General features: G+C 37.9%; 4 protein-coding genes across 8 annotated transcripts; 1 reads left to right on the plus strand and 3 right to left on the minus strand.

Annotated features, from left to right (window-relative positions):
• Window positions 1-2,855: 2,855 nt before the first annotated feature.
• Window positions 2,856-13,985, minus strand: lin37 (lin-37 DREAM MuvB core complex component). 4 transcript variants are annotated; one of them, XM_026184364.2, is made up of 9 exons: window positions 13,863-13,985; window positions 13,149-13,224; window positions 13,011-13,061; window positions 12,837-12,866; window positions 12,478-12,563; window positions 12,188-12,348; window positions 11,453-11,584; window positions 11,248-11,318; window positions 2,856-3,183 (listed from the first exon to the last, which is right to left on the minus strand). In XM_026184364.2, exons 1-9 carry the CDS (start codon window positions 13,966-13,968, stop codon window positions 3,096-3,098), a joined length of 801 nt encoding a protein of 266 aa, XP_026040149.2. In that variant the 5' UTR covers window positions 13,969-13,985; the 3' UTR covers window positions 2,856-3,095. The 4 variants fall into 4 exon arrangements, with proteins under 4 accessions (XP_026040149.2, XP_026040148.2, XP_026040150.2 ...); XM_026184363.2 differs by having other exon boundaries at window positions 13,011-13,064; XM_026184365.2 differs by having other exon boundaries at window positions 13,011-13,064; window positions 13,453-13,902.
• On the plus strand, window positions 13,926-18,772 carry proser3 (proline and serine rich 3). The gene is made up of 14 exons (XM_026184361.2): window positions 13,926-14,060; window positions 14,388-14,404; window positions 14,481-14,589; window positions 14,776-15,047; window positions 15,210-15,358; window positions 15,454-15,557; window positions 16,053-16,138; window positions 16,209-16,342; window positions 16,440-16,669; window positions 16,746-17,248; window positions 17,350-17,494; window positions 17,902-18,073; window positions 18,334-18,415; window positions 18,607-18,772. Exons 1-14 carry the CDS (start codon window positions 13,941-13,943, stop codon window positions 18,656-18,658), a joined length of 2,175 nt encoding a protein of 724 aa, XP_026040146.2. The 5' UTR covers window positions 13,926-13,940; the 3' UTR covers window positions 18,659-18,772.
• hspb6 (heat shock protein, alpha-crystallin-related, b6) lies at window positions 18,676-21,552 on the minus strand. 2 transcript variants are annotated; one of them, XM_026184369.2, is made up of 4 exons: window positions 20,507-21,552; window positions 20,253-20,410; window positions 19,358-19,480; window positions 18,676-19,276 (listed from the first exon to the last, which is right to left on the minus strand). In XM_026184369.2, exons 1-4 carry the CDS (start codon window positions 20,655-20,657, stop codon window positions 19,121-19,123), a joined length of 588 nt encoding a protein of 195 aa, XP_026040154.1. In that variant the 5' UTR covers window positions 20,658-21,552; the 3' UTR covers window positions 18,676-19,120. The 2 variants fall into 2 exon arrangements, with proteins under 2 accessions (XP_026040154.1, XP_026040153.1); XM_026184368.2 differs by having other exon boundaries at window positions 18,676-19,279.
• A 494-nt stretch (window positions 21,553-22,046) lies between these two features.
• psenen (presenilin enhancer, gamma-secretase subunit) lies at window positions 22,047-24,234 on the minus strand. Its single transcript, XM_026184370.2, has 4 exons — window positions 24,101-24,234; window positions 23,638-23,715; window positions 23,329-23,433; window positions 22,047-22,620 (listed from the first exon to the last, which is right to left on the minus strand). The coding sequence occupies exons 2-4, from the start codon at window positions 23,696-23,698 to the stop codon at window positions 22,481-22,483; spliced, it is 306 nt and encodes a 101-aa protein (XP_026040155.1). The 5' UTR covers window positions 23,699-23,715; window positions 24,101-24,234; the 3' UTR covers window positions 22,047-22,480.
• Between the last annotated feature and the right edge of the window lie 2,027 nt (window positions 24,235-26,261).

Here is a 26,261-nt window from a genome sequence, read left to right on the forward strand (position 1 = left end):
ACAGAGGCAGGGTACACCGTTGGTATATGGCCAGTCTTTCACAGGGCTAACACAAACCATTTGCACTCACATTCACACCTATGGGCAATTTAGAGCCACCAATTAACATAACCCTACTAATTGCATGTATTTTTACTGTGGGATGAACTTCATCGCTCTCTTGATTGCTTCCTTTAGCATGGGATACACTGGACCATCCTTTAAGAAAGGAGAAGAATGTGTACAATATAATCCACAAGATAAACTAAGCTTGACAAATGTGTGCAGTGATGTGTGTGTAACTTTTGAAGACTCCCAAGCACATGATCCAGTCCACACACAAATATGAATAAATATATAATCCGTGTAGAACACCTGGTAGAACAGAACTTAGCGTGGAAGAAGTAGTTGATAAAGATGGAAAAAAAAATTTAAAGTGAAAAGGTATCAGTAAAAATGCAAACAAGAAAACAAAATTAAAAGTAGATGAAGAAAAATGTGTCCGATTATGCGAAGTTAGCTGTTCGGGATGCACCAACAACAGTAGTACTAGAAGCCCTCACTGTCTTTTCATCAATCTAATTGAAATTGGAAAATTTTCATTTTAATCTATCAGAATCAGAGTACTTTATTAATCCCAGAGGAATCACTGGTCACAGTTGCTCCAAGTCAGTAAGAACAGTAACTAAAGTAAATTAAATAACACACTATATTACAAAGTTACAAAATACAATCATGATGGGCTGCCTAGACTAAAAATGCCCCAGCCCCGAATAGACCAATGTGCACATTCTAACTACTGTATTTCACAATGCTGCCACCTTGTGACCAAAGTCACAAGTGATCTCAAGAACCGACAATGCACAGAGCCTTTAACATCCCGAGAGGAATCTCAATCCAAACCTTGCACCTTGCCACTGGGGAGCTTCTCAGCAACCTCGGCCCTCTTCATAGAGGATATCTTGATTGGGAATTGGAGTTCCTTAAAGTTATCTTTCCACAGTCTTTGTCAGCAACTGTCCTTACTGACCATACATGACCTGAATAAAGCCCTTTTTTTTTCTTGTGGTATTAACCCAACAGTTTGTCAGAATCTCCTTGAGAGGTAAGCTGAAAGTCCTCCTGACCTACTCACACAAGTTTTTACTTCTGTTAATTCAGAAACCACAGCCCTTTTGGCCCTTCACTACCCATCTGCTGCTTCAGAAGATCCAAGGGTCAACCAGGCCTAGAAATCCTCCTTTACCCTGACCAGTGTAAACCACTAGTACCTAGCAGTACATCTCATCCTTAGGTTGCCACCACAACAGGCACCAATAACTTTATAAATACAACCTCTGCTTGCTGGCTCTGCAATAGAGGTCTTAAACATGGAGTGAAAAACCCTATGGACTGGGGCATCTGCCAGACACTCCTAAATTTTCCCATTTAGGTTTTCCAGGTCTGCCCAGACAGCCTTCACCATCATGTAATCCAGTTCACCATTGCTAGTCACATTACCCAAGTATCCACAAGACAAGGCCTCAGATGACAGAACTATAAAGTCAATCATTGACCTTTGGCCTAAAGGGGCACTGACACCAAGCACACTTATAAGCAACCTTGTGCTTGAACCTGGTTAACTGGTTAACCTGCTTAACACATAATAATAAAGCACCACACTGATTCAGAACAAACACGCTATTCTTCCCACTCACCCCTCTCAGGTGTCCCTGTAATTGTGCTTGTGAGTGCCAAAGTCTTGCAAAAGAACTGTAGCTGGCAAGATATTCTGAACTAAGATATTCTGAACTATAGATGTGATATTATTTGTCCTTAAAAGTAAAAATAAAAAATAATGAATTGGCAGGTGTAAATAGGCTATTTGCAGAAGATGAACAGTCATGTCTTTAAAAAACTGGTGGAAAACATCGAGCAGGACACAGGACACCTGACACAGGACCTGAGAGATGTATTGGACCCTTCAGTTGATCCATCTACTGTTCACTGAAACTTCATCAGAAATGGTCTCAGTGTAAGGGTAGCTGTCAGAAGCCGTCCTTAAGGAAGGGAAGTAGGGATAAAAGGCAGAGGTATGCCAAATTAGACAAGAACTAGACTGAAAAGCAACAACAGTGACAACAGGTCTTACGAAGTAAAGAATCCAAATTTGAACATTTTATGTTCAAATGGTCGTCAATATTCATGGACGGGGGCCTAGAGTCTCACAACAGTGTTTCTAGCCACTCAGCATAGAAAACACAGTGGAGGCCCCGCCATGGCTTGGTGCTGCATTACCACCAGTAGCCGTGACGATCTTGTCAAAACTGAAACATGAACGCAGAAATGTGCCATGAAATTTTGATCCGCCTTGCAATATCACCTGGAAAGCATGCAATTCTCATAGCGTTATTCTTCAGCATGATAAAAGTATCAGTAAAAGCATACCTGGATAGAAAAAAAACTGTTGGCATTGGAACTGGCCTCACCAGAACTCAGATCTCAGCAATATTGAAGCAATGTGGGATCATCTTGACAGTGAACAGATGAAAAAGACAACTAACATCCCAAGTAGAGATTTGAATGTTCTTCAAGAAGCCTGGAGAACTACACCTGGAGACTACTTAAAGAAATGACAAGAAAGCTTGCCTAAGAGAGTCCGAAATATAAAGTTTATGAAAAGTGGCTCAAGAATTTTGCACACTTGTGTATTTTACTCTATGCAAAATGACATGCAAATTTTAAGACATAAGCAGGTTTTGGTACTTCATCAATGACTATTATAAGTGTGACGTGAATACAAATGAAAGAATGAGTCATGATATATACCTCATTACCTGCAGGATGCGCGTTAACACATGCCAAGATTAAAGAAGTAAAACTAAAAGTGGAAGAGATTTATATTAAAGCACTTTAATACACATTTCATTAATCTTGAGATTTTACAAGTCATTGTGTCTGGAAAGTACTACTGATGAAACAGTTAGATGTATACACTAGATTTTTACAAATTAATAAAAAAAAAAAATGTACACGCTTTTCTATGAGTCAGACTGTGTAGAAACAGGTGTATTCAAGCACTGACTGCTTCTTTCCAACAAAGTCCTCTCTGTACTGGAGAGCTACAGAGTAGCCAGTCAGTGATCATAGAGCTCCTTCATTTCCTTAAGGACCTTTATGCTCTCACTGTATCTTAATTGATTCTTGTTGGAGCACTCCTTCCATCTATGGAAAAAAAGAAAAGAAAAAAGAAATAGTTCAATTGTGCACCTTTTACCTTTTCCTTGAAATAAACTGAAATTATATTATTTTCCTTCTTAAAAGATTCATAAAAACTTTCATACATGATGCTTGCTACATAACAAAATCTGATTTTGAACATTTCTAACTGAAAATTCATACATACACAGTTTTCATCCAGCAATAACAATATTAGAAGGAGGAGGAATGGTAGTTCAGAGGTGGGCTAAATGTTCAATTTTTATGAGCCAGCCTTTTGAAGTAATTTTAATACAACTGCTCAACTGTGATCGCTCCTTTTGTCCAGCTGTTTCCAAATGAAACAGGCACATACAAAATTTTACTGTTTAGTCTCCCTTCTTAATTCAATAAAGTTATTAAACAGCAGGTGGCACTCATGGAGGATCAAACTTTGCAAAGCTATATTTTGGGTCCCATGACAAAGACTACTTCATACCCACAAGACGACAGCTCGTCAATCACCAAAGACACTGAACAGAGTAAACACTGGCAGATGAACTTTAAGTCTGAGCATTATTGAAGGTCATATTTTTACATTTCAATATCCATGGCTCAGTCTATTGTAAAACCTGTGCCCTTGTTTTATCTTTTCTTTCTTTCTTTTGACTTTCTAGAGTCACTGAACATGCTGACTGGCTGGCTTTGCACAAGCTGTGAAATCAAACTGTGAAAGGTGCAATGACTAACTTCACAAATCCACCTGTTTGAGCCCAAATATGATCAGATAACATATAGGTGTCTTTCAGGAATACTTCAAATCCTTTATATTAAAAAAATGCATAGAATAACTACACTGTCTGTTATTGACAAATGTTGTTTTTGTGAGGCAGTTTTACTTCACAGGCACATTGGTTGTACCACAGTACCACACACAGCTCTATGCTGAGCTGACACCTTGACATAACAAGGAAAAAATAGTTTTTTGTTTAAAAAAAAAAATGCTGTTTATGTTTATGTTTAGACGATTAAATATTAATTTATTATTTTAAACATGTATTACATAATCTATTAATCTTATAATTTGGATTTCCACAGTTAGTCAAAACAGCTCAGAGCCTCATTTATTCATTTCTTTGTTAGCTCTATTCAGCCTGTTGCTGTCCTCTTGTGGTAAATCACACTGTTACAGGAAAAATGATTCTATGTTTCTTTACCTTCTTTTAAATGTACAAAGATGCCTCTTGTCTGCCCTTTGCCTATGGTTAGATTAGTTTAGAATAATCTTTTTAGACTTTCTCAGCAAAGACATACTGTTTTGGGACATATTGTTTTAGATTGTTTTATCTCTCACAGCCTTCTCCCAGCTCTCTGCTGACGAGACTAGCGCCACATATGGAGTTGTTTATTTTATTTGTTTTGTATTTTCTTATCCTGTTCTCACTGTCTTTCCTATAAAAATTACCAAGCCACTGTGCATGGTGTGAGTTGTCCTTAGCAGCTCACCCGTGTACACGTTTGATAAAGAAAGTAACTTTGTCTCATTGTGTCTTTATTTCTCCTGGGTTTTTTACAGAGTTTTCCCCCAACATTTCTTGGTCCTTCGGAGCCGGAGCGCCTCCATCGTGTCCCATCTCCGTGACCAGTCCACGTTGCTCGTCTGTCGACAGCCCACATACTAGGTGTGTGGTCAAAGACCAAGGGCGTTAAATTCGAGTCTTGGCCAACGTTCTTAGAAAGCGACCCACGGTGGTGGGGCCCGATCGAGGTGGACCAGACCCGGCGACACTGACCAGGTAGATACAGACACACTGACACAATCTTGCGTAAAATCGTATTTTAAATTCAGGGAATTTAAAATAGCGAAAGTAGCTCGTCGAGACTGGAAGCTCCCCACTTCTGTGGGTTTAAAGTAGCTCGTCGGCTGGTAGCTTGGAGCTCGTCGACTGGAAGCTCCCCACTCTTGTGGGTTAGGTTTGGAGCTCTGAGTAGCTCCCCCAGCTGGGTCAAGGGAATAAGTAGCTCGTCTACAGAAAGACTGGCAGCTCCCCTTATGATAAGGGTTCCGATCGCGCGAATAAGTGTGAATGTGAATGTATGTGTGTGTATTGTTGTAACTAACGGAGCAAGCTGACTTTTCACGGTCCAATAAGAGACTGAGCTGCTCCTACTGTGTTTTTCTTTTACTGCTATTCACTGACGTGCTGGTGAGTTGAGAGAACGGTCGAGTTCCGTCTCGTAAAGTTCACACCGCTTTTGGAAAAGTCCGAAAGTAGAAGGGCGTGTGAGCAACCACTCTCGTCTCTAATACCAGCGAAGGTGATAGCAGCTGTATTGTGTATATATTACTTAAACAAAAATAAGTAAATACATAAATAAGATGGGTAATCAAGCAAGTGAAATTAAAACTCACTCCTGCTGACGAGCAGTGGTGAGAAAAGAAAAATCCAGACGCCGGACAAAAACAGTGTCTGTAAACTGAGAGATTTAAGAAAACAAAATATAAACAGTCGGGAGAACAGAATCCAACTGCCAGTTTAGTAAAACCAGAAGACGAGACACTGTGCAGTTCCCACAATCCTTTTAGTAAACCATCACTCACTCCTGCAGCCGCATCTGCAGCAACACCCATATCAGGAAGAACATAATAATCCCTTATTAGGTGAAAACTAGAGATCACAGTAGTTTTGTAGTAGTTTAAAAGGGTTGAAAACAGACCCCACTGAGTAGATATAAATATAAAAAGTACGAAATAAAGATGAACAAAGGGAAAGTTACAGTAGAAATTATCTTTAGAGTATTTGAAATTAATAATAGCAAGGATAACAACCTGTAAAGTGATATTAACAATGAAACACAGTTGGCATGATGACCATGCCCACAATGTATAAAATGAATATAAAGCAAATAATTCACACGAAAATATTTTAATAAAATAAATAAGGTATATTAAGGCTGTGTCATTGTTCAGCCAAGGACAGTGTGTGAGAAGGTAACTGTCTCCACCCTGGGAAAAGGATGATTCTGCAGGTCATCTGAAGCCCTTGATGGATACAAAATAAAATATAAATAATATATTATAATAGAACTGCCTGGTCCGCCATGCAACAGAGAGAACAAATGTGACCGCAGATTGGATGAATTCAAAATTATCTGTTTGCTGAATAAGATGATCCTAACTATCAAATTGGCCCAGTAGTAGTATAGTGGTACACACTAATAAAATATTATAATATGCTATTGCTGTTATATAAGACAAAGAGGATAATATTAACAATGACATAATATTAATATGAAGAGGCACCTTAATCGGTTATGATGTGAGGTGGATAATTGTTAAGCAGTAGTCTGCATCAAGCTTAAGGTTTGCTGAAACTCAGTGTAATGACATGTGAGATGAAGACAATACAGAGAATAACTAAACTAATGAAGTGCATAGAGGCACTTGACCAGCTTGAAACCTATCATCCTAGAATGACACATTGCTGAGATATAGAGCACACCTATAATAACAACCAATAAGCAAAACCCTGTAGACAACAGCTAAAACTACAGGATTGAGAAGCTGAATTAAATATGTAAACACTGCTAAGCTGATGAGCATGTTACACATTTTCTTTTCTTTTTATTTATTTGTTTCTTTTAGAGCAGAAGCTGCTGTAACACACCCAAAGAAAGACTCTAGGTCTGACCAACCGTCTCAGTCGTGGGCAAAAAGATGTCAGTCAATAAAATTCTAAAAGATAATTTGTTGACAAAAAATATATCAAGAGATAAAAGATAAAACAGTCCAGTGTCCCACTTATGAATTGTATAAAAACACACAGTCCCAAGGCCAGAGCCAGCTATGCCACACAGCCAAGTTGCACTCCACATGTTGCCTTTAACAGGGTTAGAAGTTGTCCTTGGAGACCCACCACCCTGCAAGCATATAGTCAGTGGTCACTCAAGCCTCTGGAACTCTGCTGCCTTTAGGCTGTGGCATATAATAGGCCCTGGACTGCACAGAGAGACAAAACGACACACCTAATATAAAATTCATAGCGCAAAACCCATCCATCCCAAACATATCTGATTTCATCACATTACATACCTGCACAGAGAGACAAAACGACACAGCAGTGTTTGTAGTGTGGGCTATAAGAAGACCAGTGTATCAGTGCAATCAAGTACACCTGCCTCTAATTAGTCCAACCTCATTCCAGCCATTGGCTCACCAAAAATGTGACACACACACAACCACTCCCAACCCAGTGCAACTTCACACAATAATATGGAGCTGAATTAACACAGGCACATTAGTCTACCATGTTACAAGCTGCATGCTATTACAAGCCAACATATGCAGACTTCTGCCTTGTTCGACTGGCAGCATTTTTTTTTCTTTTTCTTTTGTGTCCTGACACGTTTATGTTTTTTGTTTTTGTTTGATTATTTTGTTGGTTTTGGAAATGAATTTAAACGAACTTGTGACAATACTTGAGAATCACAGTGACACATAGTGATTAGGCATATGATTGAAAAATGCCTAGGTTTAGAGCTGTGAGCTATGAGCTGTGAGCAATGCAAAGTTAAATATATATTTGTATAAATGGGAAACAACCCTAACTTGAAAGTTTGAAATGTGTGAGATCCATGCATTGTTTGAAGAACTAGAAATTATCTGAAACTGCCTTAAGTGAAAATGTAGAGTTGCATCTATTCTCCCAAACAAAAAAACAAAAAACAAAAAAAGGGAGAAGCATTCTGTAACTTAAAAATAAGGCTGACTGTTGACAACAGACTAAAACACTAATTTGCAGAGAGGCAAGCAAAGTCACAAACACCAAGGCTGCAGACAGCCACGCAGAAACAGCAGATAACATAGAGACAACGCCTGCTAGAACCGTGGAGAGGAAGGTCACTTCACACGAGATTGTTGCGCATGTGAAATACACAAAGATAAACAAATAACCATTTATATAGACAGCCAGTATGTTTTCTCTGCTGTGCATCATTTTGCAAAAAATCTGGAAAACCAGAGGAATGATTACACCAACTGGCAAACCAGCATGCCAACCTCTTACAACGCCTACTGACTCTTTCATTACTACAGGCAACAATTTTGCTGACAGAGCAGCAAAATAGGCGGCACAACAGGCAAACATCACATTGATGGCAGTAAAAACACATCAGATTCCACTGGATGTGTTGAAAAATGAACAAAAAGCAGCAAGCACAGCAGAGCAGGCAAAATGGCTAAAACACGGTGCAGTTCTGACAAACGACTTAATGATGTGTTATGGCAAGCCAGTGTTGCCAAAATTCCTCCACAAAATGGCGGCATTAGTGACTCATGGCTGTACGCATTTGTCAACGGGGGGACTGACCAGTATTGTCAACTCTCATTTCTACACTGTAAATTCTACACAATACTCTCATTTCTACACTGTAAATTCTACACTGTAAATTTTGAAACCTCAGCAAAACAATTTGTCAGAACGTGCATGACGTGTCAAAAATATAATGCTCAGGGAAACCTGAGACCACACAATCCATATGGACTTTATTGAGCTAAATGAATGCCAAGGGTAAAAATACACCCTAGTGGTTATAGATGTATTCTCAAAGTGGCCAGAAATCTACCCAGTGAAAAAGGCAGATACAATTTCAGTAGCAAAATGTATGTCTAAGTTGTAGGAAAATAAAGAGATGATTGTAAATGACGAAGAATGTAATGATGTCTATCAAGTGTCTTGCAGATCACAGCCCGGTGACTGGGTTCTGATCAAAGTGCTCCAAAGGAAAAACTGGAGCTTGCAAAATAGCGGAACGACCATCTTGCATCCATCAGAGCCAGTAAGTGAAGCCATCTAAACACAGCTGACGGCAGGCTCGCCCACTTGTTGTGATCTCGCCCGGTGGAGGGGTCAGCTTTCCTGGCCGGGGGGTCTACTCGCGACAGGAGGGTGTGTCCCGTCGTCATGAGGTGGTGGCTCTTAACAACTGCAGTGGCCCTGACCATGGCCGGGCTCCTCATCTTTGCTTCCATGAGGGACAACAAGTCACGTTATATGGAGAAAAGGCAGACACTGTATGACAAAGGAAAGTACACCAAGTTTCCCCATGGCTATGCCACTAATTTCTGGTGGCAGTTTATGAACACTACAGCTTACTTGAATAATAAAACTGACTGCTATGCAAATACATATACACTTTCTGCCCACCAAGGAACGAGAGGAAGTGTATGGACTGTTCACTCAACGAAACCTGTGCCAGTAACGCGACACTGATGAGCCTCAACTGTCGCTCCAACTACAGCTACCGAATGATACTACAAACAAAGACTCATTACCAGACAGGATGTGCACGGACGGCACCCAGCAGTAAAGGAACCAGAGTTTCGCATCTGAGGAGGAGTGAAATTCTTACAGAGCTTGATCATTGGAGTTGCCGAGGTGCGGGATCATGTGGAAATCAACCGATATGCTCTGCTACGACACATCAACTTGACTAAGACCCTGGGAACCGTCTTAGCAGGAGAACAGCAGGCCATCAGAACGATGGTGCTGCAGAACAGACTGACTCTAGACCTGCTAACAGCATCACAAGGAGGAGTTTGCAAGCTGATCGGGGAAACATGTTGCACTTTTATCCCTGATGGATACGAAACTGGAGGAGACATTTATGAAGCTTTGCAGAATTTGACCATTCTGCAGAAATATGTCACTGACCACACATCTGGAGCAGCTACACCGCCATGTCTAAGAGTAATGATTTCAAAGATGATAACAACTACAATGACTGCTTATGTTGCCGTGCCTGAAGAAGAACAACATCCCGTTGCAATTCTGTTAGAGGAGAACTTGTACTAGCTGCTAATAAATGACGTGGTGATTAAAAATGACTTGTCAAGTGATCATGCACTGATTAAAACATTAGTAGGTTATGCAAGTTTTCATGCTTTTATTTTTTTTGTCTTGACTTTTAAACATAAAGTTTTCATTTTAAATATGAAGTTTTCATTATTTTACATATAAAGTTTTCAATTTAAGGTTTGCATCATTTTAAGTATAAGGTTTTCATCCTTGTATTTTTTGAAGTTTTCATTTTACATATTAGGTTTTCATCATTTTTAAATATAAAGTTTTCATTTTACTTTTCATCCTTTTATTTTTTGTAAGTTTTCGTTTTAAAATATAAGGTTTTTATCCTTTATTTTTTGTAGTTTTATTATTTTTTCTTGTTTATTCCACTTGTTATTTCATTTACTATGATTTTCATTTACTATGTTTTTCTTTTTATTATTTTCTTTTGTTTTATTCTTTAGACCAAATGACTGCCATTTCTGCTATGCTGACATTTTGAAGATTTTGGAAATTAAAAATTGCCTAAGATACTTAATAAATAATTTTCATAGACAATTGTTGTATACATTTAAAATAAGTTAAACAGGAGGGAATGTTACAGGAAAAATGATTCTATGTTTCTTTACCTTCTTTTAAATGTACAAAGATGCCTCTTGTCTGCCCTTTGCCTATGGTTAGATTAGTTTAGAATAATCTTTTTAGACTTTCTCAGCAAAGACATACTGTTTTGGGACATATTGTTTTAGATTGTTTTATCTCTCACAGCCTTCTCCCAGCTCTCTGCTGACGAGACTAGCGCCACATATGGAGTTGTTTATTTTATTTGTTTTGTATTTTCTTATCCTGTTCTCACTGTCTTTCCTATAAAAATTACCAAGCCACTGTGCATGGTGTGAGTTGTCCTTAGCAGCTCACCCGTGTACACGTTTGATAAAGAAAGTAACTTTGTCTCATTGTGTCTTTATTTCTCCTGGGTTTTTTACAGAGTTTTCCCCCAACACACACTGTAAAAACTTTTCATTATCCATTAAAAGATTTGACGTTTGCCTTCACTCATTTGTACCTGGTCATTAGTGTTACACCCCTTTCTCCCTAAAGAGTTGGTGAAATTAATAACATCTGAATAAGTACGTCCAGAGGTGAAGCCTTGAACAAAGTTAGTTGTTTACAGTGTGTGACTAAATCATTTCAAACCAAGAACATATTATTTTTTGTCATAAATGACTTTTCAAGAAAAACATACTTTTGCCTTATCTTTTTCCAACGTTCCATGTGGTCACATATGAGAGAACCTGACACAGCAACATCTGTCAACTGTGAAAAGAGAGGTAGTTAAAATTCATGGTTTTGTCTTACTACCTGAAGACCTTCATGTATGAACAGATCTGTAAAATTAAACAAATCACAATGCAATAATAACTTTGGTGAAAGGCATATTATACAAGAACCTTGGTAACAGTTGGTTTTTCAGTAGGCGGGATCCTGAGATTGGTGGGTTCACCAGAGGAGTTGACTGGACAGGCGGTCGGAGGAGGAAGTCGGTACACATTCTGACCTTTACCGTTGATTGTGTCTGTAACCTAGGGCAAAAAAAAAAAAAGATTACTGCTAAACCCTTATTTCCAATAACAATACTTATTGATGCCATAACATGCCATTTTGTTTTTGGGGAGGCACTGACTAAAACAAAAGTACGAGTACACAATCAGATTCAATCAGGTTTCAAATACATTTTATGCACCATTTCGTCTCACAAACAACCTCACTCAAAAATATTGTCACTGTAGGGATCATCCATTAAAAACAGTTTCATTATGTCTTATTCAGATAACGTTGATTAAAACATGTGTAACAAGTCAGTTACATTTGCACTAGGGAAAACAAAAGGAGACAATAGTTTGGCACACAGCGTACTGCAGTTACTTTGAAAACAATTAATTTAATTACATTAGACCTTGGGTTAAGAGCGCAGAGCTGCGCGTGCCACATCCTATGAGAAAGGGCCCTTACACTCTACCCTGCAAAGTTCCACATTAGCAAAATTTAAAAGACCTCATTTTAAGTTACCGTAGATGTAAGAGATAAGTTTAAATTTAAATCAATGTGCCCCTGTGTTTTTTTGTGCATTTGTTGGTTGCACATTTGAATAAAACCTCCAGCATCTTGTCCATTTATGACCCCACCTCTTCCTCTACCATGCCCTGTGGGGAGCTGGGGGAAGCAGCTGGTTCTCGAACAGAAGGATTATTCCTCATCCATGCACGGCAGATAGGATACAGTGGGGTGGCGGTGTTGAACTGAGCCAGATCTACACTGCGGTCAAACAACTTAATAACGTAAGCATCTAGTAAAGGCAGAACAAGAGAGAAATTAATTAAAGGTAAGAAAACGGTCACAAGTGCAACAGACAAGATGGTTACACAGTAACCAAGGTACATCAAAGAAAAATTCCAATCATTTTTCATTCATTTACTTTGCTTATGCTGATTGCTTTCTGGAATGCTCTCATCCATCTCTTTTCGCTTCTTTCTCCGGTGCTGTGGAAATCGAGCCGACGGTCTGCAAAAGAAATGTTTTTTTAAGAAATATATTTTTGGAGCTTAAAAGAGATTCAAAGTAATTTCTCATACAATTTACGTAAAATTATATTTTCATTTCCAGACAGACAGATAAAAAAAAAGTCTAAATATACCCTGTTTTGAATGCCCTGGTATTTCTTTGTGAAGCACTTTGTGATCTTTGTTTTGGAAGGTGCTATATAAATAAAATTTTACTTACTAAATAGAAAAAAGTTACTGACAAGTCGAGTTTAATTAAAACATAAACACTTGCCTTTTTCCAGCCGATGTTGGCGATAAATCCCTAGAGACAACAGGTGGAATATGCATAAATTGCAATTAAAAAATAAATGTTTAAATAAAATCATTGAATCAGCACACCCAATTGTAAAATATTATATTAGCAGATCATTAAAAACTAAATAAAACCAAAATCACTGGTCCATACTTGTTCAAAGAGTCTGCTGACAATTTTCCTGGGTCACCTTCATTTTGTTCTCTGCTGAAAACATCTTTATATTAGTTTTGTTATTAAGAATAAATCGATTCTGTAATAATTATATGCTAAACAATTAATTTTGCTAACCTTTCATTTTCACTCTTCTCTACCAGTCCCTTTAAGACCGCTTCTAATTTGCTGCGTGCACCAGCCCCGTCTAAGTCTGCAAAAGTAATAATGAAATAATTAATGACAACAACAATACTCACTTTAGGTGACACTCGCCACCTGTATTACTTAGCTTTTAAGAATCCTGTATAATCCTGTATAATCCGAACCACTCAAGCTTACAAGCGAATGTACTCCAAAACAATCACAAGAATTTATACCACACAAAAATTTGGAAAATCTGAAACGGAAAAGGAAAGGAAATATTGACAGTTGCTGGTACCTGGCCTTTCCGTCTTGATCTTGACGTGTTGCATTGTGTCCGCCTTTCTATAAACACCCCGTGGGAACTGACGGACTTTTAAAACCACACTTTTGCTGTTTCGATTATTTAGATTTACAATAAATTATGTTTGATTCCTTGCTAACGGCGCCGTTAGCCAAGCTAGCTGTGTAGTACCGTTTACAAACAGTTAGCTGCATTAGCCGTAACCACTGGTTAACAGTTAAGCTATATAACGTTATTTACGTTTAGCTATTAAAACCATTAAGCAAATAACGGTTATCCCTATCGACTTCCATATAGTTAATAGAAAGATACAGCACAATAGTCGTTTATGATTTATACCAAGGTTTGTGGAGTAATGGCCAAACTACTGTTGCTAACTTAGCTTATTTTTGACAAACGCATACCCTTACTAGACTTTCCTCTTCCGCGCGCTGCCAATTTCCTATTAGCTGATTGGTGCCTGTGCAAACCGGGCCGCCTATATGATTGGTCAAATGTTATATCAATCATTTTTAATTCGTTCCCTATTGGCTGTATGTCGTGTAGTAAATAACGTTCGGGATACACAACAAAAGCTCTCTTCCACTTTCATCGAGAATGTGGTGGGTTTGTAAAATAAACGCGAAGTTACTATGTTTTTAGTCAGAACGTGAAATTTGAATGATAAATAGATGTTCATAGAGCCTAACGGAGAAGCGTAATTTATATTCTTAAAGGGAATTTCTGGCATTTGAAGTAACTTTGTGTGTAGACAAGTAAACTCGGAAGAGTTCAGTAATGGGGGCATCGTCTTTTTGTTAGCTAAGTAACCCACTCAGATTAACACCTCAGTCCAGATATGATTTGGGGTGCCCGAGGTAAACCAAGCCCACGTTGAAACTGTGTGTGCTTTCTTGTGGTCGTTGATGTCTCATCGGTCACCTCCAAAGGTTGCTATGAATTCCAGGTGAGGATCTAATGACACATTTTGTAGCACCCTAAACAGAAGAAGTTATAGTTGGTAATATGTGTTCTTCTTACAGTGGACCTGTGCTCACAAAGCAGAATCCCTTCCCACCAGCACCGAAAGTGAGGACGGCACACTACCACCCATCCAGCAACCAACCCCTTTCAAAGAAAGAGAAAAAAACTGTATGTTTTATTTTCAAAAACAGTTAATATACTGCAAGAAAAACAGATTCTCATTGTGATATCTATCTATCTATCTATCTATCTATCTATCTATCTATCTATCTATCTATCTATCTATCTATCTATCTATCTATCTATCTATCTATCTATCTATCTATCTATCTATCCTTTTTGTTCTTCTTGCAGACACTAAGTCCTGTACGTTTAAACCAGCAATCCAGAACAAAGTTACATAATCTAAACCAAGAGAGCCAGCAGCTGTCTAAGAAGCATGACCGTTTTTCCTCCATTGATGGACAACCTGTTCTTAAAGAGTCCCAGGCCTCCACTGTCTTTGAATTCTCTCCTGATAGAAATACTGCCTTATCTGACATGGACGAACCCAAAAAATCTGGAAAAAGGGGGAATTCCAGTGTTTCCCAAGTTCAAGGATGCCAGGAGGATTCTTTGCTGGCAAAGTATGTTTTAATGCCTTCTGTAATTTTCTTAAACAGAACTAAAAAATAGTTTCACAGTGACAATTTTTCATGATTAGATGACAATGTCATAGTGACCCAGATTATTTTTATTTCATTTTGCATGTGACTTCTTTTAACTAAATCTGACCTTTGCTTTGTCAGATATGTAGAGCGTTTTCGCCATGGTCAGCCACAGAGTCGAGAGGAGCGCCATCAGGTGGCCTCTGCCAGTGGAGAAGAGCAGGCACCTTTTTGGTGGATGTCACATTCATCTCTCAGCAGTTCAACACCAACTAAAACAACAGACGAAGGTGCACTATATTTACAGTCATTGGTGTATTTTATTCCCCGTTACCAGCTGCTTAATTCTATCGAATCCTTCTGTGTACTGTATTTCTCTGAAAAGATGTTATCCAACTTCTGAAAGAGGACCAGGATGCTGCTCTTTATGATCCATCTGCACGGCGTGACCATAACAGATCCCCTTCTCCCTACAGAGGATCCAATAGTGTGAGTTGTATTTATAAGCTAAGAAGAAATAAGCCATAATGTATCAATTTTTGTAGCAAATCTGCTTCTGTTTCTTGAAAAAAAAAAAACAGATCCATAAGATGGGGGGAAAGGCACCACCAATTATTCAGTTTTTATTGTTTGTGTATGCTGTCACAGTGGATTATAGGGTTTACATTGTCCCTTGATTTACACCACACATGTCCAAAGTGCCTGGGATTCTGATTGTCTGCAGAAGCAACACTTTATTCCGACTAAGTTTGCATATAAACATTTCCATTTCAGCACCACACTCCATTTGGAAGTCTATGTGTTTATTAAATGCCTGGGAAGTCGCCGTTTATGCAACCAGATTTGACACGTTGTTCAGCCTGCTAAGAACAAATGCATTACCCTTTTAATTAAAATCCTGCAAACGTGTTTATTTATTTGGGAGGATTTATTTACACGGTATTGCAAGTCTTTATATGAAAAAACATGTTTTTTGTTTCCCAGCTTTTGTCCGACACATCACAGGGTGAATTTGATGACAGGGAGATCCTGCACCTTCAAGAAAAGGCCAGCAGACTTCTTCTGAGGGGGTATAAAAACTGTTGAGCAATATTAAAGATAAATGACTTCAGTTGTAGTAACTTTTTTTTTTTCTAACAGTGAATGTTCTGTGAGTGATGGATCTGTCCCTGTCAGCTCAGAGGGGCTGGGATGCTCAGATTTCTCCTCTCCCATCAGTATAGATGAGCCAGTGAAGCAACCTTTGATTCCCAGTTTATTCAAAAATACTACTGGTAGGGGAAGAGTGTGGACTAGAATACCTTTTGTTATTTATAGACAGATTCTATTTTGCGTGCTGCTGTGTTTTAAACTGTGTGTTAACATTTACAGCAAAGGCCAGCTCAGACTCAGCTCATGGTGTGTCCTTCCAAAAATCTGTCATGCCTTCTTTGGTGCCTCCTACCCGTCCAGAGGAAGACATATTGTTCCAGTGGCGTTTAAGGAGGAAAATGGAACAAGCCAGAGAGAGGCCCCTGTCTGTGCAAGCCTCCAGTCCTCATGCATTTGGTTGGCAGTCCATGAGGTTAAGCTATCCCTCCATCAGTGAACAAGCTTACAAGGTTGGAACCAAACTGTTTGTTACATTATCCATATTCTTTGCACAAATTTACAGAATAACATTAATTTGCTCTTCAGGAACAGCAGGGTACCCAACCCCCTCAATTCTCACAAAGAGATACTCATTCACACATCACTGATGCCCAGCCAGAAACCACTGAGGCCCAGAGGTTCTGTCCCCCAGCTCCAGGCCCTTCGCTATTCCCCACCATCAATGTTTCTGGTTCAGTCCCTCAGCTGCAGAGCATTGCCCATGTTCCTTCCCACATGCATTTTCTCTGTGACGTCTTGCCATGTCCCATCCAGTCATCTCATGCCAAAGTGCACCAGAGCATTTCACAAAGGTTAGACGAGTCACAAACCAAAGTTCTTCACAAAAAGACCCAAGTCCCCGAAAGCCTTGGAGAATTAACTCTTTGTGAACGCGTGTCACTCACTCTACCTGCGCCATCTGAGAGAGAGTGGCCTGATCACCAAAAAATGTCTGAGAAGAACAAGAAAAAGAAAATGGGGATGAAGCAATCAGAGGTAAATGGGAAGGAGGAAGCAGCACTCGCTAGACAGCAAAAGAAATCAGCAAGGTGAATTATTGAAATATGGGCACTGTTTAAAAGTCTTAGTGATAAAAAAAATATGTGTTTGATACCGTTAACATTTTGTGGGATTTATTCTTCACAAACAGGAATTCATTACATCAAAAGCTTCCCAAAAAGGTCACATCATGTAAAGAGCAGCAGCAACCAGAGAGAAGACAGGAGCTTCCCAGTGAAAGCTGTGCTGGTGATCATGAACCACCACCATCTCCTATCCGCAATGCATTAGGACAGGTAAACATGAAAATGTTCAGTGTTATTTCTTTATTTGAAGCCACAGAGGCTGTGTGCATATTTGGTCTTTTCTGGTTTTTCTCTTCTCCCACATTTGTGACATCTCTGCAGTATATTTGATAAAGTGAAAGAAAGCTGTCTGTTTGTTCTCAGACTTTGGCAATTTATGATTGTTTACAAATCTTAATTAATCATTTGTAAAGGCCACTGACAGATCTGGTCTTTAGAAGACTGTATATGAAGTATTTAAATAAAATACACACAAGTTTTTATTGAATATAATTACAGGTCTACCTTCACTATGCATGTCCGCACATCTTTTTTAGATGCCACACTAGTCATAAGGTTCAATGTGATCAAGGTAATTAATATGCATTAACTGGGGTGTTTTCATTTGACCTTAACAGGTAGTTTCAGAGGTACTGTTTCCTACGGTGGATTCCTCTTCTCCAAAAAAGATTCCTGTTTCATCTGATTCTCCTTCCTGCACCGTCTCTGCACCTTCACCACCGCCAATTCCTCCAAGCAATGCCCTGAACTCTATGGAGGTCATTTCACAGCTGCTGCAAGAGGCCGAAGGTAAGCTTATGGTGGCAAAAGGCACCAATCTTTAGCCCGTAAACAGCTGCGGTGATTACATAAATAGATGCTTTTTCCCATATTTTAACTTTTTTGTTCAAAAACCCTACAACAGTTTTTTTTGTTGGTGTTGTTTTTTTTTTTGTGTGTGTAATGGGAATTAACATAGAAAAAAACCTGTTATCTCATTCCTTTTTTAAGGATAAGCTTATAATATTGTAGTATCTGTCCTCTCACTCAGATTAAATTTTTTGTTTTAGATTCAGATGAAAAAGAGTTTGGAGATGATCCTCTGTTACAAGTTCTTCGCAAACAGAGAAAATGGGTGAAGGAGCAGATCAGGTAAAATTGAATTAGATTATCACCATTACTGTAATGATTAGAATCCTTTCCTGTTTATATTTCTAGCATTAATTTTTTCTTATAATCTATTGGAATCAATTGACAGTCATGTAAATAGAGTCGATTGCCAGAAAAAGAATGATTTTTTTTTTATGTTGTTGTTGTTGTTTTGTTTGTTTGTTTTTTGTTAGTGAGGTGGACTCCATCTTAAATGAATTTGTGGAAGAGCAACAAGTTACTTGAAGAACATCAAGAGACAGTTTGTGTAGTCACATTTATTTATTTTTTATTTTATAAAGAAATAAAGTTAATTTATATTTTTGAGGACATTTTTCTACAATAAAGGTTGGAGATGTGTCTCGGTGGATTATTATTCACAACACTGTGCATGTACAAAAGTTGCACACAAAAAGCAGGAGTTGGAAATGCTAACAGAGAATATTTACAAAGTAGAGTGGTTACTTGAAACATTATGTAACATTGAGTATTAGCAGAGCAGTATATACAAACCTTGGAGTGCAGGGAACATTAGAACTGTGCCAGGAACAGAGCAGATGTGTGCTTTGGCACATACCAAGTTCTGCTGCGAGTGCAGGAGCTTGAAGTTATTGCCATTTTTGTCAGTGTGACCATAAAGGCTTCCGCTGATTTATTTTTGTGTACGGTAAGGATGGCAGAGGTTTTAGTGTCGTCTGTTAATGCAATTTAAGTAAGAGGTGTGTAGCTCTGAGTGTGCAGCATAGGTGCAGATATGATAAGGATCCCATCTGGAGAGACCGCTGACTCCAAAGCCATGGTGTCCACTCCCTTTGGAATGCGGTAGCGACGGTTAAACTGCCGTGTTGTAAATCCAGGACCGTCCTTCTAACACAAAAGAGATGAGAAGTGAGATGTGTAGCACAAAAATGGAGAAAAAATATCCATGTACCTCAGCATACCAACCTTTCTCTCTTCATGCTTTCCTTGCACTTCTACAAAGTCTCCTATGACTTTGACGATCAGATCCTCTGGGTTGAAATGTTTCACATCAACTTGAACTGTAAATCCGCTGTCATCACAGGTTACCTAACAACAGGAGTCAACACTTCTGCATGATTAAACAAGACATAAAGTTCCTTACAGCAGCCTGCACTCAGTAGATATCCTTAACCATATTTCAGTGTGGGGAAACTGAAAACAGCTTTTCAATAAGACGTGGATCTGACTGAAAGCTCAGAAAAATGTAAAGGACTCCTTTTTTCCCCTTTTACTTTAAGCCAGGGGTTGTCAAACATGTCCAGGGGCCAGAATTGGCCTGACAAAGACTCCAGTCTGATCCACTGAACTTCTTTTGAAAATGTGGAGGGGACACTTTTTTTGTGTACTTTTACCTGTATTTTTGGTGGTTTAACAGCTTTTACTCCTGATAAATACCTCCCCCGTGGCCATTATTTCTCCACTAAAGTATTAAAAATAGATAAATCTATGAATAAGCAAAAAGTGTTACTATTACAGGACAGTCTGTGCAATGAGCAACCAGGACTCTTTCTGTAATTTTACACATTAAATTTTTACAATTTAAGAGCCTTGATGACAGATGTCTTACATTTACTACAGCAGGATTTCTTTATCAGATGTATTGTTTAAATTCTTTTTTTTCTTATACTAAGATAAATCAGGGATATCTGCTGGTTAAACCTCTTTACATTGACAGAAAGGGGAGTTTCAAAGGTTTTACACCACAGCCTGACCTTAAGTGGGTATGTGGTTCACAGTGTAAAATGAGTTAAAATGAGAACCATGGACAATTTATACTAACATATGTTAGTATAAAATGTAAATAAATTAAGTGACCTACCTCTGCAGAGCTGGCATTATCAGTCTCTGGAATGATTAATTTTGGGGACCAATTATATTGTCCATAAGTCCCGTTGAGCCGTGGAATAAGAGGTGGTAAAACCTTCTCCCAGGGGATACCACCAGCTGGCATAGTGGGTGGCAGGATGAAGTCCATTTCTAGTAGGCACAAAGTTTGAAAAATCAAGAGCTGACTAAACAGCAGTTAAGCCTACAGCACCCGAGGCTACAAGACATAAAGCACTGAGCAGTTACCTTTGCTTAAATTCTCTGGAGTGGAAAGAAGAGCTCTAGTTACAGCGCTTGTGTTCTCTGTGCTTCTCTCCTCTCTCGGCTCCTGGATGAGACTGACTTGTTGCGTGCCGCGTGTTTTATAGTGGAGTTGCATAATAAGTTGGGAATTCATCCTGGGACACCTTGCTTCTGTTATGTTCTGGACTGCGTACCCTTGGGTGTTCCGGCATGGTCACAGATAAACGTGTAGGCCTATTATTTTGAGAGTGACACAGCTGTTGCAGGCTTATTGTTAATTAACGTTGTTATTGGCCATTATCAAAGTTACAGCATGCAGCCTTTTTACACGGTCAGTGGCACCAATGCGGACTATTCATGTGTAATTATCAAAGCTGTTAAGAGCTGTATGCCTAAGGTTGGTTGTCAAGGAAGGTTTGTCCAAAAATAAATTCAAAAGACGACGTTAACCCTTGTTGGTTGACACCAGACGGACAGTGACAGCAGGGGCGTGCTAAACACATGCTACAGCACGTGTACTACCAGTAAACCACTGTCCTTCCCCATAGTTATGAGGTTTTTTAGACCTTTAGCAATATAATGTAGACATCATAAAATACATTTAGATTGCATATTACTCGAGTTTTGGCTTATTTTTGACTGCCAGTAAAATTTTAGATTTCACTTTAAAATTTTCATTTTAACTTAACTTTTAGCTCTACATGGTCAGTTCCCCGGTATATCTCTGACCTGTTGAAAGCTCGTTCTTCTTCCCAAACACTTAGGTCTTCAGGTCAGAGGTTGCTGTAGGTCACATGTACTAGTTTCAAAATTCGTGGTGATCGGGCTTTGCAGGCAGTGGCACAGAGGTTGTGGGATTCTCTTCCACCATCTGTACAGACTCCACTGACTCTTTTAAAAAGCAGCTGAAGACGTTTCTATACAATCTTTTAATGAACTTGTTGCTTTATGTTTTTATTTTATTGTTTTATATTATTATTTTATTTTTATTTCTGGTTTTTTAATGTGAAACAATTTTTACCTGTGAAAAGTGCTGAATAAATACATTTTACCTACTTACTAGTTCTTTTCAACCACTTCAGTCCTAATACATCAGATTTAATGAGTCAGTTTTATAAATGGACTGCCTGCTTTACTTAGTCTACCCTCTGTGTTAATGCTTTTTGTTTTTAGTGCAGTTCAGTGAAGCCAACTGTCATATATGGTTGCCGCGTTTCCCCCTGTAAGCAGTGTCATTTAAGCTTGGACTGTGACTAAAATTGGCTCTCAATGTTATGACTCATAAAGGATGACAGGGAAGTGGAGACATTTGGAGGGCTTAACTTATTGGATTTCACAACAGGCGCCAGTGGTCGTCTGGGCTTTGGGAGATTTGGCATATGTGACAATGAGAGGTATATACATTCTATAAGGAGACAAAACAGTTCACTGATCACATATGACAAAAAAACAAAACACAACTATACAGGTTTGTGCATTCAGTGGTATAACAATATTCTAACAACTTCCAAATTCAACTGAGTAAGATTGTAACTTGGCAGCATTGTGGATACTTTTTATTTATTTACACAGAAGTAAAAATAGTGCACAATCATACCATACCACAATAAACAGTTCAAAGACAAAAAAAACAAAAACATTAGTGAGTTGTTCATTATCTTATCATTACAAAATTTCCATGATCAGAAACATTGCCTATTTCAAAAGATGAATTACCCTTCTCTAAAGCCAAATAACTTACTCAAATGTCTTGGTGAGCACAGAAATGGTTTTGGGTCCTACATTGTTTATCTCTTGAAGATAGGTAACATTTACTCTTCCATTTAGTTGGATTTAGTTGACCAAAAACCAGGAAAACAACTGCCAAAAATCATTCACTGTTGTTCAGGGAGAAAAATTTTTTGGCCCATTACAGTGGATCATTAGTTTTACTGAGAAGACTAATCAGTTGAAATGAGGGGGGGGAAAAAAACAACCTCAAGGGATACCTAGGGGAATGGTAAAGGAGAGGTAATCTCCCACCTCCCCCCACTCTGCTCTGAAGTGCTGGTATATGGTGATCCACGTGGTGAGCACTGCTACCCATAACAGTAACCCTAGTGCCGAACGCTTCACATCTAGACAGACAGACAGAAAAACAAGCAATAAAATTAGTTACTGTCCAACAGTGGTCAAAACAACACAGTACAGTATCAAGTTGGCTGCTTAAAGCATTGCTTTAAAAACAAACAATACGTACATGGTTATAGGGCAGTGTTTTTTGTTTTTTTTAAAGTGGGTAAAACCTTTCTCAAGTTCTTATCAGAAAATTAGAATTTAAGCCCAAATTATTCTATACAAGGCCACATTATCATAAGAATTATATTTGTATAAATATAGCAAAAGTACTTACTATATTATTAAAAACTAATTTATTTTTAAAATCCTTTTTTCCCCTTTTAGGTAAGAGATCATGTATATTGATGAATACAACTTCTGTAAAAAAACAAAAAAAACAACCAGATCTAAAAAGTTACATGGTCAACTTTTCCTACAAAAACAAACTATTTCATTTTCTCAAGCTTATGAAAAGTGCAGTATTACCCAAAACTCTTTAAATAGGATGAAGACACACTTGGTAATGTGCAAGCATGTAAAATGAACATGGAATTCACACTGACAACCTTTGTCAATATCATATGTCATGACTGAATGTTTATTGAGGAAACAAATTGAATCCTACAAGAGTGACATCCAAAGAACAGCTACTGACAAAAAACTACAAGACTGAATACAGAGTGCAAAACTGAATACTAAATACATTTTTAAAAGGTTCTGAAACTCACATGCTTTTATCTGTAGCTGTTCAGTGTAGGCTGGCTTTAAGAAGGCCTCCCGAAAAAACCAAACAACATTGACAAGCCACAGGAAGGGGAGAAACGCAAAGCCACCTGGAGAAATAAATAAAAATATTTGACAGAACTAATCATTTACTAACCACTGAAATATTTTTAGGCGCATTAGTTCAAAATTTCGCCTTAACTTAAAAAAAAAAAGACTCACAGCCAGTGTAACTAACCTAGAATATACAAAACAGGAATAGGAAGTACAACTGTATAAAAAAGGAACATGAGGATTAATATTAATACTCTCACCTAGATAATATTTTCGGCAAAGGCTGAGCTTCTCCTCATTGGGCAGTCGCTCCAGGTTCATAGTGATATTGTACGTTCCTGCACACAGAAAGAAAACAAAACAGATTACAGTGCTGGACTAGCTCTGTCCAGCATCCAAAAAGAATATATATATATATATATTTTTTTTTACAAATAAAGGAATGCTTGTTATACAGACATTTAAAACACGCTCTTCCGCTGATTCTGAGACGATAATAAATCCGCTTTTTACTGCTTGACCGCTGAGCTAGTTCCTCAGATGACTGAAAAATTCACCTCAGGCTAAAGTTAGCAATCATTAGCTTAGCAACGTAACAAAAAGGCGTTACAAAATCGCTTGCTGTAAGTTTCCAGACTAACTCTCCAGATTGGGTAAATGTCGTTATAGAGTGTATCCAAAATTATGAATATCGTACATTAAGGTAATAATGTAATATCTTACCTTATCGTTTCACAGCCAAAAGTTAAAGAAAAACAAAACAATCAACACTTCCTCCTCCTTCTTCACAAGCGCTAGCTTCTTCTTCTTCGAAGGCTAACGCCAAGACTGAGGTGTTTCAGCGCCACCTACTAGGCTGTGCATCAGATTGCAGATTCTGCAATCACAGAATTTGAGACTGCTCCCATCCCACAAAGAACCTGTAGACGGTCACTGGTAGTTATTATTATTATTATTATTATTATTATTATTATTATTATTATTATTATTATTATTATTATTATTATTATTATTATTTCTCTACATTTTATTTACTAGTCCCGTGTCCCTTTAAAAAAAATCAACAACTCAGAGTACTGCAGTGCCACTATTAGTACCCCTTGCAGTAAACTGAGAAATGAACAGGCGCTCAATTCAGAGTATCTGTTCCAGTGTATCCTTTTCTTGACATTTTCCAATTTGCCCTGCATTATGTTTTCTTTATTCTGAGCACTGTTGGTGCTTTTGCTCCCATTTTAAAAAGTGCCACCTCTACACTGTCCTGTTTAAGTGACTAGTTTAGCCCCAGTGTCTGCCATTTCAGAAAAATAACACTGACAATCCTTTTCTTCAAAATATAAGTATAAAATTGAAATAGAAAAAGAGAGAAAGTATAAGATATTAAGAAGAGAAAATAGATACTCAAATACAAATTTATCGTAGAAACAAAATTGGGCTGATGTCAAAATAAGTAAAAAATGATCAAATAATGCAATTCATTTTACAGCCTTCTTATCATTTGCAAGTTTTAACAACTTACTTAAGAGTTTAATTTCATTCAGCTCTCTGTTCAAAAATTCAAATTCAAATTTTATTTGTCACGTACACAGTCATACACAGTACGATATGTAGTGAAATGCTTGGACAACTGCTCGTGACCTAAAGAAAACAAAAAAGGAAAGGCTATGAATAAGATAGGAAATAAATATGAAAAATTAAAAAGGGTAAATTTAACTAGGAAGGAATAAAATATAAATTAAGGTTAAAAATGAAATAACTGTACAACACAAATTAGAATGAAGGGTAAATTTAACTGGGAAGAATAAGATAAAATATATAAATTAAGTTGAAAATAAAATAATTGTACAACAAAATACACAATATAGAACTATATAAGAATGTATGAAGAAATCTAAATATAAATAAATATATACACAATAACAGCAGCTGTACAAGTATTAACCGGAAATGAAGAATATAGTGACCAGTGTTGTGCAAAAACAAAGTCCAGAAAGTCCAGTGTGTGTGTAAGAACCATATGTGTGGGTCAGTACTGTGTGGTGGTGTGATTGTGATTGCACTGTGTGTGCATGGGTTGGATGTAAAATACCTACTTTTGGAAATAGTAATACAAAATAAAAAACAAAAAAATATAGCCCTGATAACGGAACTAACCAACTTTTACCCTTTTTTTAAAACGCTGATGTTACCTGAATATTTGCATAATATATATTATTATATTATATTTCTTACCCTGATCAACCAGGTCCTCTTATATATGGCATGATCTGCAACTCCGTTAATTAATCCCTAATTAACAATAAATAAACTAAGTGAATGAAGGTTTAAACACCTTCATCGTTAGCCTTTCATTATCGCAATAAGGATTCATACTGCCACCTAGTGTTTGACTATGTGTATAGTCAAGAATGCTGGTAGATGTAACGCATTTAATTATCAAAACATTCATTCAGTTATGCAGCCTTAAAGCAGTTCTCCTTCAATTAAATTTCATTTCAGTGCTACCTCTGTCAATACTGTTAAATGGAGCGATTAAAAAAAGACGGTCACTGCTCTAATAAATGAACACGAAACTCACAATATTGTGCTAAGTTGCCATCTCTGCTTTGAAGATGATCTTGAACGCTGTTAGGTTCCATTTAATTATCCCAATTGTCTTCAAACGCAAAAAGACACAACATTTGACCATTTTTGAGATTTCATTATTTTTTATTTTTTAATAGTATATACAGCTAAGCAACCTTTAAATTTTAAACCAATAACAATTTGACGTACAACCGCACATGTACACGTCACTTTCCCCTCGCTAAGTGGGAAAATGAACTCAATTTCCCGTGCAGCACTGCGGCTCCCCCCTCCCATCTCGCGCCTTCCCTCTTGTCTC

This window comes from Astatotilapia calliptera, chromosome 11 (genome assembly GCF_964374335.1).
Source record: "Astatotilapia calliptera chromosome 11, fAstCal68.1, whole genome shotgun sequence".
In the NCBI taxonomy this organism is placed as follows: Eukaryota; Metazoa; Chordata; class Actinopteri; order Cichliformes; family Cichlidae; genus Astatotilapia; species Astatotilapia calliptera.

Bases quoted from the DNA above. Each gene is read 5' to 3' on its own strand.
- proser3 (XM_026184361.2), top strand. From the start codon at position 13,941: ATGATTGGTCAAATGTTATATCAATCATTTTTAATTCGTTCCCTATTG. The intron at 15,359-15,453 runs GTGCACTATATT...TTCTCTGAAAAG, and splicing joins AACTAAAACAACAGACGAAG to ATGTTATCCAACTTCTGAAA. The intron at 18,074-18,333 runs GTAAGCTTATGG...TTTTTGTTTTAG, and splicing joins GCTGCTGCAAGAGGCCGAAG to ATTCAGATGAAAAAGAGTTT.
- lin37 (XM_026184363.2), bottom strand. From the start codon at position 13,968: ATGATTGATATAACATTTGACCAATCATATAGGCGGCCCGGTTTGCAC. The intron at 13,225-13,862 runs GTATGCGTTTGT...TTACTTTTGCAG, and splicing joins AAGAGGAAAGTCTAGTAAGG to ACTTAGACGGGGCTGGTGCA. The intron at 11,319-11,452 runs GTTCTTGTATAA...CTCTTTTCACAG, and splicing joins AAAAACCAACTGTTACCAAG to TTGACAGATGTTGCTGTGTC.
- hspb6 (XM_026184368.2), bottom strand. From the start codon at position 20,657: ATGAATTCCCAACTTATTATGCAACTCCACTATAAAACACGCGGCACG. The intron at 19,481-20,252 runs GTAGGTCACTTA...TCCTGTTGTTAG, and splicing joins ATAATGCCAGCTCTGCAGAG to GTAACCTGTGATGACAGCGG. The intron at 19,280-19,357 runs GTTGGTATGCTG...CTTTTGTGTTAG, and splicing joins GAAAGCATGAAGAGAGAAAG to AAGGACGGTCCTGGATTTAC.
- psenen (XM_026184370.2), bottom strand. From the start codon at position 23,698: ATGAACCTGGAGCGACTGCCCAATGAGGAGAAGCTCAGCCTTTGCCGA. The intron at 23,434-23,637 runs GTGAGAGTATTA...TTATTTCTCCAG, and splicing joins TTGCCGAAAATATTATCTAG to GTGGCTTTGCGTTTCTCCCC. The intron at 22,621-23,328 runs GTGAGTTTCAGA...CTGTCTGTCTAG, and splicing joins ACAGCTACAGATAAAAGCAT to ATGTGAAGCGTTCGGCACTA.